The sequence below is a fragment of the Phaethon lepturus genome, unplaced genomic scaffold (genome assembly GCF_000687285.1).
Source record: "Phaethon lepturus isolate BGI_N335 unplaced genomic scaffold, ASM68728v1 scaffold11240, whole genome shotgun sequence".
NCBI lineage: Eukaryota > Metazoa > Chordata > Aves > Phaethontiformes > Phaethontidae > Phaethon > Phaethon lepturus.
The window spans coordinates 16,612-32,897 of record NW_010511190.1 but is presented as its reverse complement, the minus strand read 5'-3'; the positions used below and the strand labels follow the sequence as shown (position 1 = coordinate 32,897).

At 36.9% G+C, this 16,286-nt stretch overlaps 1 protein-coding gene across 1 annotated transcript; it reads left to right on the top strand.

The window, feature by feature from the left end:
* Positions 1 to 236: 236 nt before the first annotated feature.
* RECQL (RecQ helicase-like) lies at positions 237 to 15,769 on the top strand. The gene is made up of 14 exons (XM_010283102.1): positions 237 to 252; positions 1,644 to 1,841; positions 3,416 to 3,595; positions 4,477 to 4,583; positions 5,545 to 5,743; positions 6,886 to 7,052; positions 7,618 to 7,699; positions 8,797 to 8,945; positions 9,031 to 9,148; positions 10,745 to 10,883; positions 11,728 to 11,819; positions 13,938 to 14,157; positions 15,015 to 15,144; positions 15,349 to 15,769. Exons 1-14 carry the CDS (start codon positions 237 to 239, stop codon positions 15,535 to 15,537), a joined length of 1,986 nt encoding a protein of 661 aa, XP_010281404.1. The 3' UTR covers positions 15,538 to 15,769.
* The last annotated feature ends 517 nt before the right edge of the window (positions 15,770 to 16,286 follow it).

The following is a 16,286-nucleotide window of genomic DNA, read 5'->3' as shown; positions in this document are numbered from 1 at the left end:
AAAGAGTGTTGCCATCTAGTTGGTCATATTTATATAGGCAGATTAAATGAACTAGTACTCAAACTGTTATATTAACACCTCCTATATTAATGAAGAATCTCGTGCAGTACATTTGCTCTACGTTTAGAGGATTACTCATGAAATAATTTTTCTTTTTTTAAAATTTATTTTATTCTTAGTGACAGTTACTTGGTTAAGTAAGATCACCGAAGGATAACACTCCCTGATCTCCAAAGATGGCAGCTGTTGCAGGTAATCCCAAATTGGTATTCAATATGTTAATTTTGCTATCTTTTAGCTAACAGACATGATCACCTGCTGTTACTAATTGCTATTTGTGTGAATGTAATGCATGCAGAGAAGAGTTTGTGGCGTCTGTGTTGTTATCCTTCAGATTTGAAGAAAAAGTTATTTTACTGGGTAACTTGTTGTTGTTTCTTAGATAAAAACTAAAAAGCCAGTTTGCCAAGGAAATCACTTGGTTTTCAATATTTTGAAAATATGCTTCACATTAAAATACTTTCAACTCTTTCCTGATGAGTAACAGCGGCATTTAGAAAAACAAATGTCCCCATTTTATGCCATTTGTAATGACGCTATCTTTTTCCATATCAGACATTTTTGCTTCCATAAGTAGACTATTATATCTGCTATGCTTGGACCAAAATCTCATCTTTTGGGGAGGTGGGTGGGAGTGAGACATTTCTGATGCTTTTCTGACCTGGTTCTGAAATGGTGGTACATGCCTGGCGTGCTGTGGTATGTGTTAATTATTCTTTTAAATGCCGGGGACTAGATTCTAGAACACAGTCTGTAATTCAGAGAGATGCATATTAGGATGTAAAGAGGCAAATTCCTGCCAAAGGTTCACTTACGTAACCCAAGCTTTTGGGGAGTATTTTCTTCATTTTTTTCAGATGTGAAGAATGGCTTTTGTTCACAAAAGCTTTTGCCCTCTGTGTTCGAACGTTGACATTCAGCAGACCCTCTGGTTCTGTGCAGAAGGGAGATCTGGGTGCATGAAATGTTGCTTTTTACTAATGTCCCCATTTCCACTTTCAGAAGACCTTTGCTAGCTAAAATCAATGTTGCTTCTCACATGTAGACACTTTCTATTAAAAATGTTCTAATGTTGTGCTTACCTTGGAATTGGCTGGAGTACTCATTGTCTTCCTTGTCACACATCTTTAATATCAGGGCAGATGCAATATGCTTTTTACTGCTTAATGTGCATCTGCAGAAAATAAAATTATTTCAGGTGTTTCTCTGGAGAGGCACTGCTTTTGAGAAACTGGATTGTAATATATTTTTTCTCTGTTAATTGACGCAGGCAATGATAGTGTTGCATATCTCTCAAAGACTGTGTCAGAGATGACAACTTACACTATATGTGTGTATATATGACCTACTAATACATGAAATATGTTGTTAAGCCTTCCTAAGTATTTTTACATGGCATATACAATATTAGTTGCTACAATCTTACTGGTGGGCCTGTCAGGCTGTCTGTTTCTCTAGATGCTTTTGGTTTGTGTTTAATTTTGATTGTCCTTAATCAATGAATTAAATAAAATATCATTTAAACCAGAGATTAGCATGTTACTGTAGTCTCTATTCTGCCTTCACCTTGCTTTTCCCTTCAGTGCTAGAGGAGGTACTGGTTTCCATTGAAAATGAACTGCAAGCAGTGGAGATGCAAATTCAGGAGCTTGTGGATAAGCAGCAGGAACTTATTGAAAAGAAGATGAGGGTAGAGAGTCTGATAAAGCAGTCCTCAGGAGACCCGGAGGCAGGTGGAAGTAAAGACAATGAAACCTCAGCTGAGGCGTGGAACAAAAAAGGTTTGCAGAGTCAAATTCAAATATTCTAACATAAAGTAAACTAATTAGTGGGGGAAATATGTTCGTACAGGGTTTTGTTTGGATAATGATCTTGTCCTATTTAATTTTGTTTCACCTGGGTGACCTGCCATCTTAATTACACGGGGTAGTGTTTGTACTTAACTCCCTGGACATTCCCAAATACTAATCTGAGTTCTTCTGGGCAGAATTATCACAAGAATGGCCTGTTACAACTACTTTTATTCTTTTCTTGTTGCAAAGTCACAACTTGATTTGATTTGCTGTAAAGAATCTTGGAGTAAGTCTGGATATATCACAATACTTATATTCCCTGTTTGTTTATGTTCTAAAAATAGTTACTCTGGATCTTATTGGGGTTTGATAATAATGGTCTTGCACTCTGAAAGTTACTTCTTGCTGTCTTTGTGTTTCTTCTTGCTTGAGTAGGTAGGACACTGGTTGTGTCTGCGTGGGTTATGTAGCCTCACCATCTTACCAAATTATGCAAATTAGATGGATGCTGACTGCCAAAAGTAACGTAGAATACATTAGTATGATAGAGTTAGTCCAAGTGGTAAGTGCCCCATGGTGGTGTGAGGGCTGCTGTTCTTTTAGAAGTGCTGTCTTTCAAGGTAGGCATTAACTCAAGTCCTGGATAGCTCATGCGTCTTTGCCATGTTATGCCTAGCCAAATTAAATTCAGATCTTTTTATTATTTTTGTCCTGTCCTCTTTTGCTTCACTTTCAATTCAGAAATACATTTTTAGTTTCTACCTTTATCTACTGTATGTATCCTCCTTTTTGGCTTTTCTAAAAATGAAATTAATTTTGTAGTGTCATCCATATTTGTCTGTGTTTGATAAAAGTGTTATGCATGTGTAAGAATACCAATACTTTATAATTGCAGATTGATGCTATTGAACAAATCTATTTGTTTTGGGTGACTTTGTGCCTGGTTCTCTCCTCCTATGCTTTGAAAACTAACATCTTTGCAATCAGATGCTGCGTACATCTTGAATAAGAACTGTAGCTAAATTTGGTCCCCTGTACAAAGCTCACTGAAGTCAGTGGGAGGCCTTTCTTGGTTTCAGAGGAAAAAATAGTAGCTAGCCCTGCCTTCATTATACTATTTGTAATCGTTGCATTTGTATGAGGGAAGCATTTGGGCAACTTAGTAGTGAGACTGTTGTAGGGCTCCGTTTTATTTATTTTCAGGGTGGGCTTCTCATTTCCATTTAATTTTGGACTAATCAGTTAACTTGATCATTAGCACTTTGAAGTTCATCTGCTTGTGAGTTTTTAGCATTAGTTCACATTTATGTGCAATGAGAGCCTTTAGTCTCATGGATTGTGTTTACATTTCATAGGGTTTTCAAAGGTACACCTTAGAAATCAGTGTATACAGACTCAGGTTGTGCGAGGCTTTTTGTGTGCCATTATTGAATCTTTGAACATATTACCAGATCTAAAATTGTATTGCTTCCAGATTTAGTTATTGTATATGCAAATTGCCCTCCTTCTTATATTTTAACAAACTCCATTATGAAATGTGTTTGGTTTTTTTCCCTTAACAGATTTTCCATGGTATGAGAAGATAAAAACTGTGCTGCAGAGCAAGTTTAAACTCCAGAAGTTTAGGTCCTTGCAACTTGAAACAATAAACGCTGCATTGGCAGGAAAGGATATATTTCTTGTCATGCCTACAGGTGGTGGAAAGAGCCTTTGCTATCAGTTACCAGCTGTCTGTTCTGATGGTATGTAAGGGAAGAAAAGGTCATATATAAGCAATGGGATTTATTGTCTCCCTTTTATTGTTATTTGGAGAATGAACATTATATTGGTGTCTGATATCATGGTATGGGGAAAAAAGAGCAAAGGTATGAGAGAGAGATTTACTAAAAATATTTTCTTTATTCTCCTGCTTTATTTTCTCTGAAGCAGCAGTAGCTTTAAAATAGATGTGCCTTTTAGGTGTAAATAATATATCTAGTTCCTCTCAATATGTTTTGTTATTAAACACTGAAAGAACTTTTTAAAAGTTTGTCACTGTTTTCTTTTGTCTTTGTTTTAATTCAGTATACAGACTATGAATTCTTAAAGTATGGATATTTCTTATTTGTCTGTTCTACTCTAAAGTTTTAGCTTCAGATTATTTGGGAGACTCTTTGTGTATTAATTTTTAAAAATAAATACCCAGTTCCAGTTTTTGAGCTGTTTTTTTCTTAAAAAAAGAAGACCCATCCATTTACGTGGACGGTTATTTACTACAAGGACGAAATTTACCAATAACAAGCATTGCTTAGTTGTGTGGTAAACTAGCACCTCATGACACAGATGTGAACACAACTTTCTTTGGTTTGTATATTAGTTCTTACACTCTGTTGCAGCTCAGTTGTTTGTGGTCTAGATTCTAAGGTAAGGTGCATGTCACAGGCAGTTGATCAGAAGTATCCATATGTGACCAGCTTATCATCACTTACCAGCTATCTAGGAGGGGAGTCTGCTACTACATATGAAGCTTAAGCTCACGTTTGGCAGTTTCTTCAGAGTAGGGCTAATGCATTAGTAAAAAGTATTAGAGGAGATATTTGTGACAGATGAACTGCTCAGTTTGCATAATGATTGATTGTTACAGGTTTTACACTTGTGATATGTCCTTTGATATCACTTATGGAGGATCAGCTCATGGTTTTGGAACAGCTTGGGATTTCTGCAGCTTTATTAAATGCTTCAAGCAGTAAGGTATGTTTAACTGCCAAGTCTTCATGATTTTTGTGGTGTATGTGCTGGTGTCTTGCCTCTGTGTGTATTGTTTCTGAGTACTGAATGAATGGCACAGTTTTATCAGCGAATGCCATTCTATCAACAGTGTCTTGCCAGCTATGTGCTGTGATACAGATAACATGAATAAGTATCTTGCATTCTTGTTTCAATGACAAGAACACATGTAAAACTTTCATGGAATAAATAGATTCCATGGGGCTATTTAGAGGATGTGAAGTGCCTTTGGCTGGTGTGTGTTGTAGATTTTTACTCAGTTTCTAGACTTAGAAGATTGGAGTAGGTGATTTTTATCCACTAGTGACATGTTGAGCAGTGCAGGCTTTTACATATAATTATTTATCTTACTTTAGGATGGTAAGCTGTTTGTTCCAGAGGCCAAGAAACAACTTATTTCCCAGGCTGTTATTAGTCAATTGCTTTTTACAGTGAAATGTATTTTCCTGACTACTAGGAGGCTGTGGTCATTAACTTGCACATGACACTGGATTTGATAGGTTAGTGGCTTGATGCAATATGCCAAACTTGGAGCCTGCTGTGAGGTAGAGTGCTTTGAAAACTCAGTAATAAAGACTGCAATTGTGTGTAAGAAATTGTTTTATACTTGTAGTACCACAGGCATGTTTGGTACATAGGTTATGGGGAATATACTGATAACACATGATGAAGCAAAGACAGTTATTCAGTAGTTTGCCTTTTCGAAGTTCTGTGGCAGATTTTCCAAGTATTAAAATTAACATTGTATATATAATGATCTTCTGCAAAGACTTATAGTAGTGGTAAACACTATGTAACAGTTTATCAGTCTCTGTTAATTATTCCTTATGCACTGTTAATAACCTTTTAAGAATCTTAACATACTGAAGTTGCTTAGTGCTGTCCTAGTTTGTTAGCCCCTGATTTGTCCTTTTGTTTTGAACAGGAACATGTGAAGTGGGTTCATACCGAAATGCTAGACAGAAATTCACAACTGAAGCTCATTTATGTGACCCCGGAGAAGATTGCAAAAAGCAAAATGTTCATGTCAAAGCTAGAGAAAGCTTATCAAGCAGGGTGCCTTGCTCGCATTGCTGTAGATGAGGTCCATTGCTGTAGTCAATGGGGCCATGACTTCAGGCCTGGTATGCTTATTAGAAATCTGGTTTGCGATATTATTCAGGCATCAATAAATACCGGGTTAGGCCTGAAATAAAGCCAGGTGGTTTCTTCATGTGTTAAGTAAATACGTAGTGTATGGCAAGTACCTGTGTTGTCTCAAGGACTTTAAGTTTAGTTCACAAATGGCTATGTCCTTGAGCTATGTCAGGAGCTAAGTTCATGCAAATGAGGGCAATTTCAATGTAGATTTTGCTGTCAGTATTCTGAAAAACTCCTAATTAATTTTCATTTCATTAAGCTCCAATTAAAGTTAAGTTTTGGCTGCCATCTTTAATATGGACAGTACATTCATCTTTAATCTACTGCTACATGAAAAAGTGTCGTTCTATATACTGCCCCCCTAACACTCTGGGTGACAGAGGTAGAGCACTTTGTAAATTTGTGAGAGAAATTTTAATCGCTTCTAAAGCAAGTTGAAACAAATGCCCTTGACTTGCAGGGTAAGAAAGTGTGCTTTAGCCTGTTTCCTGTCTTGTCAGTTTTAGAAGACTCTGACTTACTGGTCACTGTTTCTTTGCCTTTGAAAGAAAATCTGGTTTGAAGCAATAGTAACTGTAAAGTCAACCTTTGCAGTTTTGTTAAAAAGTGGTGTCTGAGCAAAAAAGCCATGCCAGTTAAACAGACAACATGGAATTTGGGTATGTACCTCTGGCTTCATTTCTGTTTTAAGGCAGCAAAGGATTGTTAGCGCTGAGCCTTTAAAATCTTTCCTTAATACAGTCGGGCCTATGTATCCAAATTCCATATTGCTTGTTTATTAGCAAAGCCATGTTTGCTGAAAAGCTGTTTGTAAAAACAGACCTGCAAAGTAACCTGAATGTTGGTTAATGTGATGCCACTTATTTTTCTAACTTTTGAAGAACTTCTATTTCAATATGTTTTGCCTTCTGAATTTTGGCTGCTTCTGTAAAATTCAATTAGAAGAGAAAGCATCTGTTTTGATTACTTGATTTGGATGTATAAATTAGTTTTGTGGTAAATTGATCAGTAATAACATCTATTGCAGTATTACTCCATTGAATGCTATTTACGTTAATATCTTTTTTAACTTTGGATCTGTGGTATGAGAAATCTTTTTCCTTCCCTTTTTTGTTTTCTTGTTTAGACTACAAGTCTCTTGGTATCTTGAAAAGACAGTTTCCCAATGCTCCCTTGATTGGATTGACAGCAACTGCTACAAATCATGTTTTAAAGGATGCTCAGAAAATTTTGCATGTTCAGAACTGCATTACCTTTACTGCTTCTTTCAACCGGCCCAATCTTTACTATGAGGTATGTCTTACTACCTGTTGTTTGACTGCATCGCAGTCTTGTTAGCTTCTGTAAGTTACAGTTGATGAATTTTAGAATAGATTTTTCAACTATACATTTTAATAATAAATATCTTTTCAACTGAATGATGATATTCTTTTGTGACTTCATCTTGCTGAACTTGCTGTCAGCTGCAGAGGAACTTGGGCTGCTCTGTGTTTGTGAGCAAGGCCTAGCAGGTAAGACTGTGTACAGGGGAGAGGTAGCAGGCTCAAACTGCTACAGCCTGTTGGAAAATATGTCAAATATGATTACAAAAAGTTGTGAATTATTGTGAGGTATGATATTTTCAGTTTGGCCACGGCTTCTTTTATTGTTCTTCATGGGAAAACTTGTGATATCCCCCCCTGCCCGCCATGGACTTTTGAGATGTGATCTGACTGTATGCAAAGAGAATATAATAATTTTGGTTAAATGGCAGAATAGTTGTGTTTATTGTACTGGAAGAGGTAGAATAATAGGTTTGTTTGACAGACTGTGTGCCTGCTTGAGGAACTCTCTGGCATGTGTATATTATATTTTTGAGGTTCGGCATAAGCCTTCAAATAATGAAGATTTCATTGAGGACATAGTTAAGATCGTTAATGGAAGATACAAAGGACTCTCAGGTAAAAAGTGTAAACAAAACCAAAAAGAAGCATGATATTTTTTTATAACCTTAAGCGTTACAGGGATGTTTACAAGTGATCCTGAAATATGTAGAGAAATTCTACCTTCATCATACATTAAGCATCTGGCATTAAAAGAAATGAAATTTAATAAGATCCATACCTTGAATAATTACTCTTTTCGTTCTATAGTGTTTAAATGTCTTTACAGTTTACTTATATCTTCTGAAGTAGTGAAATGTAATGTCGATGTATATAAAACAATGTTTATATAGATAAGAATAATAGCAATTTTTAAGATTGTAAAAACAAGGCTCAAAAAAGGTTATCTGTATGTTCTTAAATTACGTGTATGTCATTTAGTATCTATGTGTCAGGAAACTTACTATCCTTAACACTTTTTTTTCATATTTGATCATAAGATTTGTGTATTATTCAATGGTCAGAATGGGTGTGTGGTGGGGTGAATTGTGCTTTTGTGATGAAAGCAGAACTGTAAAAGTTGGACTTTGTGTAGTCAGTAAATTATGTAGTGCAATTAAAGAGGAGAGCTATATTACAAAGGCAACAGAACCCAATTTTCCAGAGCAGCAGTCTTGCCCTTGTCTCTGCTGTGGAACTCTGTGGCTGTGGTGAGCAGCTCCCCGAGTACAAATTGTACTAAGATGACCACAAATTACATGGCTTTGTGTGTAATCCTTGAGTTAGCCCAGACTGACTAATGACAAAAAGCAGATTTATCTGTAAACCTCAGGTGAGATGTGATAGATGTCGTAAGGAACAGCACTCCTCACTCCTTTACATAAGCATTAATAACCATCGTCCTCCTTGAACAGTAATAGAGTACTTCCATGATTATGTGGATTGGCACCCATATTTTCTTTTTAGCCTGCAAGTCAAAGCTGATAATTGAAGTTCCATTCATGGCTGCCAATACTGCAGACTGAATAGGCACAAAGATCGTTTACTGGGTTTTTTTAAAATTTATTTATTTTTAAGTTAATAAAATTGTCGAAGTTGTTTTTAAGAATTGGGGATTTCAGATTTGTGGGGTTTTTTTACGACATTACAATAAGTCATTTTTCACTCTTGTGCAGGAATCGTTTACTGTTTTTCTCAGAAGGATTCTGAGCAAGTTACTGTGAGTTTGCAGAAACTGGGAATCAAGGCAGGGACCTACCATGCAAACATGGATGCTAAATATAAGACCAAAGTTCATAAAGGATGGGCAGCAAATCAAATCCAGGTTAAGTCGATACTTTTCATAGACTTATGTCTCATTTAAACAAATTGTGTTTTGGTACCTTGATGTTTTTTTAATCTTATTTCAGGTTGTAGTGGCGACTGTTGCTTTTGGCATGGGAATTGATAAACCTGATGTGAGGTTTGTAATTCATCATTCTATGAGCAAATCCATGGAGAACTACTACCAAGAGAGTGGACGTGCAGGTATTGTAGGAAATGGCTTTTGCAAAGTAGCCATTTGCATCTGTTAAACCAATACAATTGTACTTCGATTTCAGCCATTTGTGCGAAGTGTCTTGTCTTTGAGACAGGTTCCAAAGTGTATAATGCCGCTCTGCCTCTGTAAGGATACTTCAAAGCAAATTTAAACTACATTCATGATCTCGGGCCTCTCTGCTGCAGTGTAGCAAAGAATAATGAAGTACCTAGACCTTTGCTCAGCATTTTTTTAATTACTTGATTTTTGTGACATCTGTGGCTTACCAGAATAATGTCATAACATGACATTGACTTATCAAATGTATGTTACAGAAAGGATTATTTTGTTTTGCTTTGCATAGCAACTGGGATGCGTGATTTGCTCAGGTTGTCTCTAGATGATGTCTTACCCCTCTGTATGCATTTCAGTGGACACAGAAATACAAGTAGGATGGGGAGTCTGAGGCAGGGAATTTTCAAGGATTGATCAATGTATAGCAGCACTAAATAGTTGTTACAGCTTAAAGGTTTTGTGGTGTTTTGTTTTGGGTTTTTTGGTCTTGTGCATTACTACTTTTTCAAAGACGGAATCAAATCTGTGTTTAAGGACTCTGAGGGGCAACTGGTTGAGATTTTAACTATGCCTGTATGATAGAAATTGGCCTTAATGCTGGCCTAAGAAATACAATGGTCATCAAAGTTTGTGGGTGTTGGCATCTGCTTACACTAGAGAGACAAGGGCCGTATGGGTGCTGAAATAGTTGTTGCACGATGTTTATCAACTTGAGGTGATTAGAGCAAGCTTGTCTGTATTTCTTTTTCATAACTTGATTTAAATTCTTTTGGGCGGGGGTTGATTAATTAAGCCCTGCTGCTCATTTGCCTGAACTTGGCTTGTGAAACCTTCCTTTTTCCCCTTGACTGCCCAGCCAAGTGAAGTAGTTCCTTTCTGTTATATGTTAAACTTTTTCAAAGTTTAGGTTTTTTTAAACCTTTTCTGCTCTCTGGATCTTGTATACAGCAGGAGGGCACCCATCAGCACATCACTGGGAGGGGTGGGCAACAGGAAGGAAGATGTGATCGAAGTTCAGCTGTAGAAGACACAGTTGATTTTAAGTGGAATATTTAATGAAATCATACCTAATTCTCTATTTATTACCATTAATACCTAATAAAGTATTTGAAGCTCACAATGTCTTTTGGTCAGATAAGACTTAGACTTCAAGATGTATTTGGCTAGGATTTTCCAAGAGGTATTAGGGTGAGAAAATGGTGATTTCACTGACTTTCTGCATGACACTAATATTTTATTTTAGTCGTGAAAGAATAAAAATCTTCATTGTGTAGTATTTTCAGTTTGCTTGATCCTGTAGTTTTAGAAGACTCTTCTAAATCTATTTTATTTCTAGTCTGTATCATGTTATGTTCTAGCGGATAATATGTTATGCTTGATATTCTGTTACAGTCAAGCACTGTCTATATAGGGGCTCCAGAAGCCCATGCAGATAAGAGTGGAATTTGTACCAGAAAATGCGATACTTAAAGTAAGTCTCATCTAAAGTTTAGAGGCTAATTTTTTTGGTTTTTTTAAATGCATTACAGGTAGAGATGACCAAAAAGCTGACTGCATTTTGTATTACGGTTTTGGAGATATATTCAGAATCAGCTCAATGGTAGTGATGGAAAATGTAGGGCAAGAGAAGCTGTATGATATGGTGTCTTACTGCCAGAATATGAACAAGTAAGTTACTGTGATGGCTTGGTTGCTTAGTTTACAAATAATTAGGCTACTTCTGTTGGGGTTTTGTTTTCTTTTTTTTTTTAAGAAGGTATTTAAAAAAAAAAAAAGCACTGAACAAAAAAACCCCATAAAACCACCACCAAAACAAAACAACCCGACCATACTATAGAAGCACTACTATTGTAACAGTCTTGAGTTTGGAGTCTGTGGTTTGTCTGCTCAGTATGTGTATACTCTTGCACACAACTGAATGTTGGTGTGTTGCTTGCCAGCTTCAGGATGAAATTCTGAAAGCAGTTATTTTGAAATAAAATATCTGTCATCAAACAGTGTTTGGATTTCAAATCCCATTCAGAGCAAATACAGGAATGCTTTGTTTTTTGCTCTAAGGTACCCGTGTTTCACAGCCATACAGGAATCTGCGTGTGTTTAATGCTTCATCTGCTGCACTGAGTTGTGTTGAATACTTGATGGAAAACACTTGTATTTATGTTGTGGACGACTCATGCATTGGCCTCCTTTGTTGGCTTCAGTCTAAGAATTAGTTCGTATTCTTATGATTTTTCATTCTGTTGGAATTGCAGATTATATGTGCTTTCTGCTTTAACCAAACTCTTCTTACAGCAATGTTTAGTATTGTTGAAAGCTAGTTACTCTTATTAGTGTAACTGACAGGGAATGCAGTATTGCAGTGTTTGCTTTTTTTATTTTTTCCTGAGATAATTCTTCAAGCTTGTTTTGAGATATGAGCTGTCCTAGGGGACCTTTTTTTGCCACTTCATGATTTATGACACAGGAGTATACATTTATGTTCTGTACTCCCTCTTTTGCCCTCTTCTTTGAGGTGTCGCCGGGTCCTCATTGCCCATCATTTTGATGAAGTATGGGATTCTGCAAACTGCAACAGAATGTGTGATAACTGCTGTAGAGAGAACTGTAAGTAAATTTTTTTATAGCCAAGGATGGAGGGAAGTGGAGAAGGTTGGCTTGAAGAAATACCTAGTTTAGACAAACTGTGAGCAACTTCAGTAAAGTTTGCTTGTATACCGCTGGTCTCCAAGGTTCAACTTTTGTTATGAACATCAGTTTTTGGTAGCTTAGTGTTGCCAAACTGAGGATGTTTAGCACGATACTTTCTGGTTTGGCTTTTTGCCTGAGGCCAAACACTTCGGTATCTTTCAGGCTCAGCCGTTCACCTGTTCCCAAAAGTGAAGCTGGGGCAAGGGGGAGATTGGCTTAACTGTTTTAAAAAGATTCTGGTATGTGTTGGGAGTTTGTTTCAGGGGTGTTTTTATGTGTGAAAGCATTATTTTGAGAAGGAGCCTCTTGCTCTCTGCATGCCAAACTGTTCACACTTCAGTTCTGAGAAGGCACAGTTTGCACATGTCCTTTTACAACTTGCCTGGTAAAATCTCGGAGGATTTCAGTGCTGCATGCTCATGAGACCTACCTGTGTCAGGATCGTGCATGACATTTGTGCAGAGCAACTGAGCACACTAATTCAGGATTTTGCCACATGTGAGCCCTAACAGCACAATGTGTGTCCAGTGTGCACTCTTCCTTTGGAAGAAAGTTGGGATCATAAGAGGAAAGGCATATTGGCCAGGTGTAGAGGGAACTTGGGAGACAAGCTGAAACAAGACCTGCTGCAATAGGAAGGGAGGATGGTTTTCAGCAGAATGCCATTTTAGGATGTAAGGTCTTTTGCTGCTTTGCCTACAAATACCTTGGGCAGTGTTGGGTAGCTAGCTTAAATTACACTTTCATGGGTGTTCACTGGCTTCTTGAAATGTAATTTTTGGTACCCATCCAGAAAGCTCTAAGTCTCTGAAGATGCACAAAGTATCTGTTGCTGCACTTACTCAGGGAGAGCTGTGGTTTGGACATAGGAAATCCCATACAAAGTGAGAAAGCTCTGAATAGAGTGCTGAGAAAAGGTTGGTCTTGGGCATCTCTCTTGGACACACAAAACCACCTTAAATTTCTTTGAGTAACAGGTGAATTCTTGTAATATGTAGAAAATACCATCTCCTCATACCTCATATCTGTCGTGAAGCATTTGGATAATGTAGTGATCAGCACTTGAAAAACTTAGGAACAACTCTGTATTCAGAGCTGTTCTCATAATTAGACTTTGTACATTTTTTGGGGCTGTAAAGTAGAGAAAACATATATAACCTCTTTTTTTTTTCTTTGTACAGTTAGTTATATTTATATAATTAAACTGTTTTGCAAAATCATACAAGTAACAATGTCTTGTTAACTTCTAGTTGGAAATGGAGCTTAGTTGAAATTTATACTGGGATCAGAGGTTGAGTAGAGTATGGAGTTGGCTTGTACCCAAGACTTACAGGAACCATGCATGGAAGTATAGTTGAAACATACCTTGTTTACTGCTGGTTTACCCCCAGGGCCTTTTGATGTATAAGCCAGGTCTGAGGAAACCTAGCAGTAGTACTAGTTTTTCAGTACTTAATTCTTCATGTTGGAGGAGGCAATTGGGTAATTCTGTGCCATGATATGATCAGGCAGTAGAAGCATGTACTGCCTGGATGTGTTAGTGCTTGGAATAATTAGTCATGATGAAGCTAATTTGTATAATGAAATTAATACTTTTTTCTTGTCTCATTTTTGTGAAGAATGGCTTGCTTATATTCTTCAATTCCTCTTTGCTCTCCATTCTTTCCATAATAAATATTATGGGTGAGGAAGAGGAATCCAGCAGCAGAGTAACATAGTAGCTACCTTACAAATTTTATGCTTTGTAAATGGTTCTTTGAAATAATTTGTGTGGTTTGTAATGTTTAATACATGTAAAAATGTTTGCAGGAGTGGAGTTCTAATAATGAAGTAAAAAGATAAATGTAAGTTTGAATACAAATATATCCTAATTTGACAGACAGAAAGTTACAGCTTAATTTGTTATACATTTATTTATTTATAGATATACACATAAAAGTTCATATATATGTGTATGCCTAAGGTATTTGTAGATACTATCTAAATACCTGTAAATAATTTGCTATTTAAATATTAGTTCACTTTTATTTGTAGCATGTGAGAAAATGGATATAACGGGATACTACAAGGATCTAATCAAGATACTTGAGCAAGCTGAAAACATGAGTGAGAAGCTCACCCCACTGAAATTAATCGATGCGTGGTCTGGGAAAGGTGTATCAAAATTCAGGGTGGCTGAAGTTACTCCACCAAAGCACCCTCGGGAGGAACTGGAGAGAATTATTGCCCATTTACTGCTGCAGCAGTATCTGAAGTATGTAAGATCATCTAGTAGTCATTTTTTCTTCACTCTTGTGTTAATTCTGAATAATGTTAATGGATGCATTCTGTAGTCTCATTGTTAGCCTTTATTTTAGATGTATTTGACGTCTTTAAAAAAAAAAACTCAAAAGATTACTATATTTCTACTTCAAAAATGTCAAAACAAAAGTTGGAGGAACATTTGAAATGCTGCATCTCTTGCAATTTTAAAAAGCTGAGGTCTTCTGTATTCAGGTTAACTTTCAAATTTGCAGCAGGCTTCGTTTTGGAGAAGTTTGCTACAGAGTCTCATTTACATTCCATGGCTAAGCAAAGCAAATGGGCTTGCCCAGATGAAGTCTAAGTCAGGACAGTCTGGCTAACATGGAAAGTGGTACGCAGAAATTTAAAGAAAGCATAGTGAAAATAACAGTGCTTCTTTTGTAAACTGGCTGTCTGTAAGGTATGTGGCGTGTCTTTTCATATAGCTTTAGAAGTTCCAAGAATATGTACAAATCAAATATTTAATCCCTTTATTTTTGTCTTAAATTTTTTGTGGCATCTGTTTGTACAGCTGACTTTTTACACTCTTAAGGGGAGAGCAGATGACTTGGTTTGATCCTCATTTTCCTCCATGTATTCCAACAGATTGACACGTGTGTGTGTGTAAAGGTCCACAAACTGAACTAGATTAAGTGTTTGCCAGACTCTCTCTAAATTAAGCGACTATCCACTTGTATAGATAAAGCAGAGTCAAGCTGCTATTAGGAACAGCCATCAGAAGGATTAATGTGTCCCATTTTTCCCCTGCATGGTCTTGCCTGTCTTTGTTTCCAACCTTCTCTTACAATACTGATTTAATTTATGCAGGGAAGACTTCAGCTTCACAGCATTTGCTACAATATCCTACCTGAAGATAGGACCAAAAGCAAGTCTTCTGAAAAATGAGGCACATGTCATCACTATACAAGGCATAGCAAACAAGAAAAGTGTTTGCAAGGTATTTATATCTGCACTGACTTGCTATATAGATACCTTTTTCCATTATAGTTTATTTTAATAGTTTGGTATCTGCTTAATATATTTTTCATAGTAATACACTCAACGGGATTTAAAATAGATCTAATTATCTTCTCTCTTATGTGGGAACACTGAAAAAGGAAAGCGATGTTAGAATTTTAATAGGACTGTTTATATCTTACAGGACAAACCATCTCAATCTTCAAATTTGAAAGGAAGCAGAGAAAATGCTCAGACTGTTTCAAAGACTATCCAAGATTCAACAGTGAAGAATTCACAGGAACATAAACGGCCTAACTGTGGTTCTAACTCAAAAGCAAAGAAGCTTAAGCTTCAGGCAGGTGGAGATGACCAACAAATAGTTCTTGACTGAGTTTCACAGCCTACATTTAGGATCTAATCATGTTTGCTTCTCCATGGACAATGCAGTAAGTTCAGTTTGTGTTTTAGTAATGGTATTTTTTGTGCTTTTTTTTTTGATTAAAAAACAAAAAACCAACAGGGAAACAAATATCTTTAAAATGCTCAAACCTAGAAAAAGTCTAGTAGTCAAGGGAAAAATGCTTCATATCAAAATAACTGGTGCATATTTTAGGTTACAGCAATGACAACAAAATGCGAACAATTACCGTGTTGCCTTTTCAAGTCTTTTGGAAATGTAGTGTATAGTAACACTATTGCAGAGTCACGTGGGCTGGAAGGGACTTCCAGAGATCATCTAGTCCAACCTCCTGCTGTGCAGGCAACACCCACCAGTGCTGCTGTGTTAGCCTTTCCCTGGAGCACACTGCACGACAACCCTCTGGGGGCTCAGAGAGGATGCACCAGTGCAGCTTTACTGCCGTACCGGCAGAGCTGAAGTGACACACAGTAAAAAAGCTGCTCTCAAAGGACATCTTGAAATTGTTTCATCCTGGCTTTCACTGCTCAGAGTTTGTGTGTTCTGTACTTAGCCAATGAGTAGAAAACACATTTCTTTCAGAAGTAAACTTAACAGCAAAAAAGAGGAAAAAACAAAGCATCCATCTTGCCACATATTTACGGACCACATTCCAGATAGCCAGAGCTCCAAGCATCCTGTGCCTTAAGGATGTCCTCTGTACATCCGAGCCAACTCAACAA

Bases quoted from the DNA above. Each gene is read 5' to 3' on its own strand.
- RECQL (XM_010283102.1), top strand. The intron at 4,584-5,544 runs GTATGTTTAACT...TGTTTTGAACAG, and splicing joins TAAATGCTTCAAGCAGTAAG to GAACATGTGAAGTGGGTTCA. The intron at 11,820-13,937 runs GTAAGTAAATTT...TTTTATTTGTAG, and splicing joins TAACTGCTGTAGAGAGAACT to CATGTGAGAAAATGGATATA.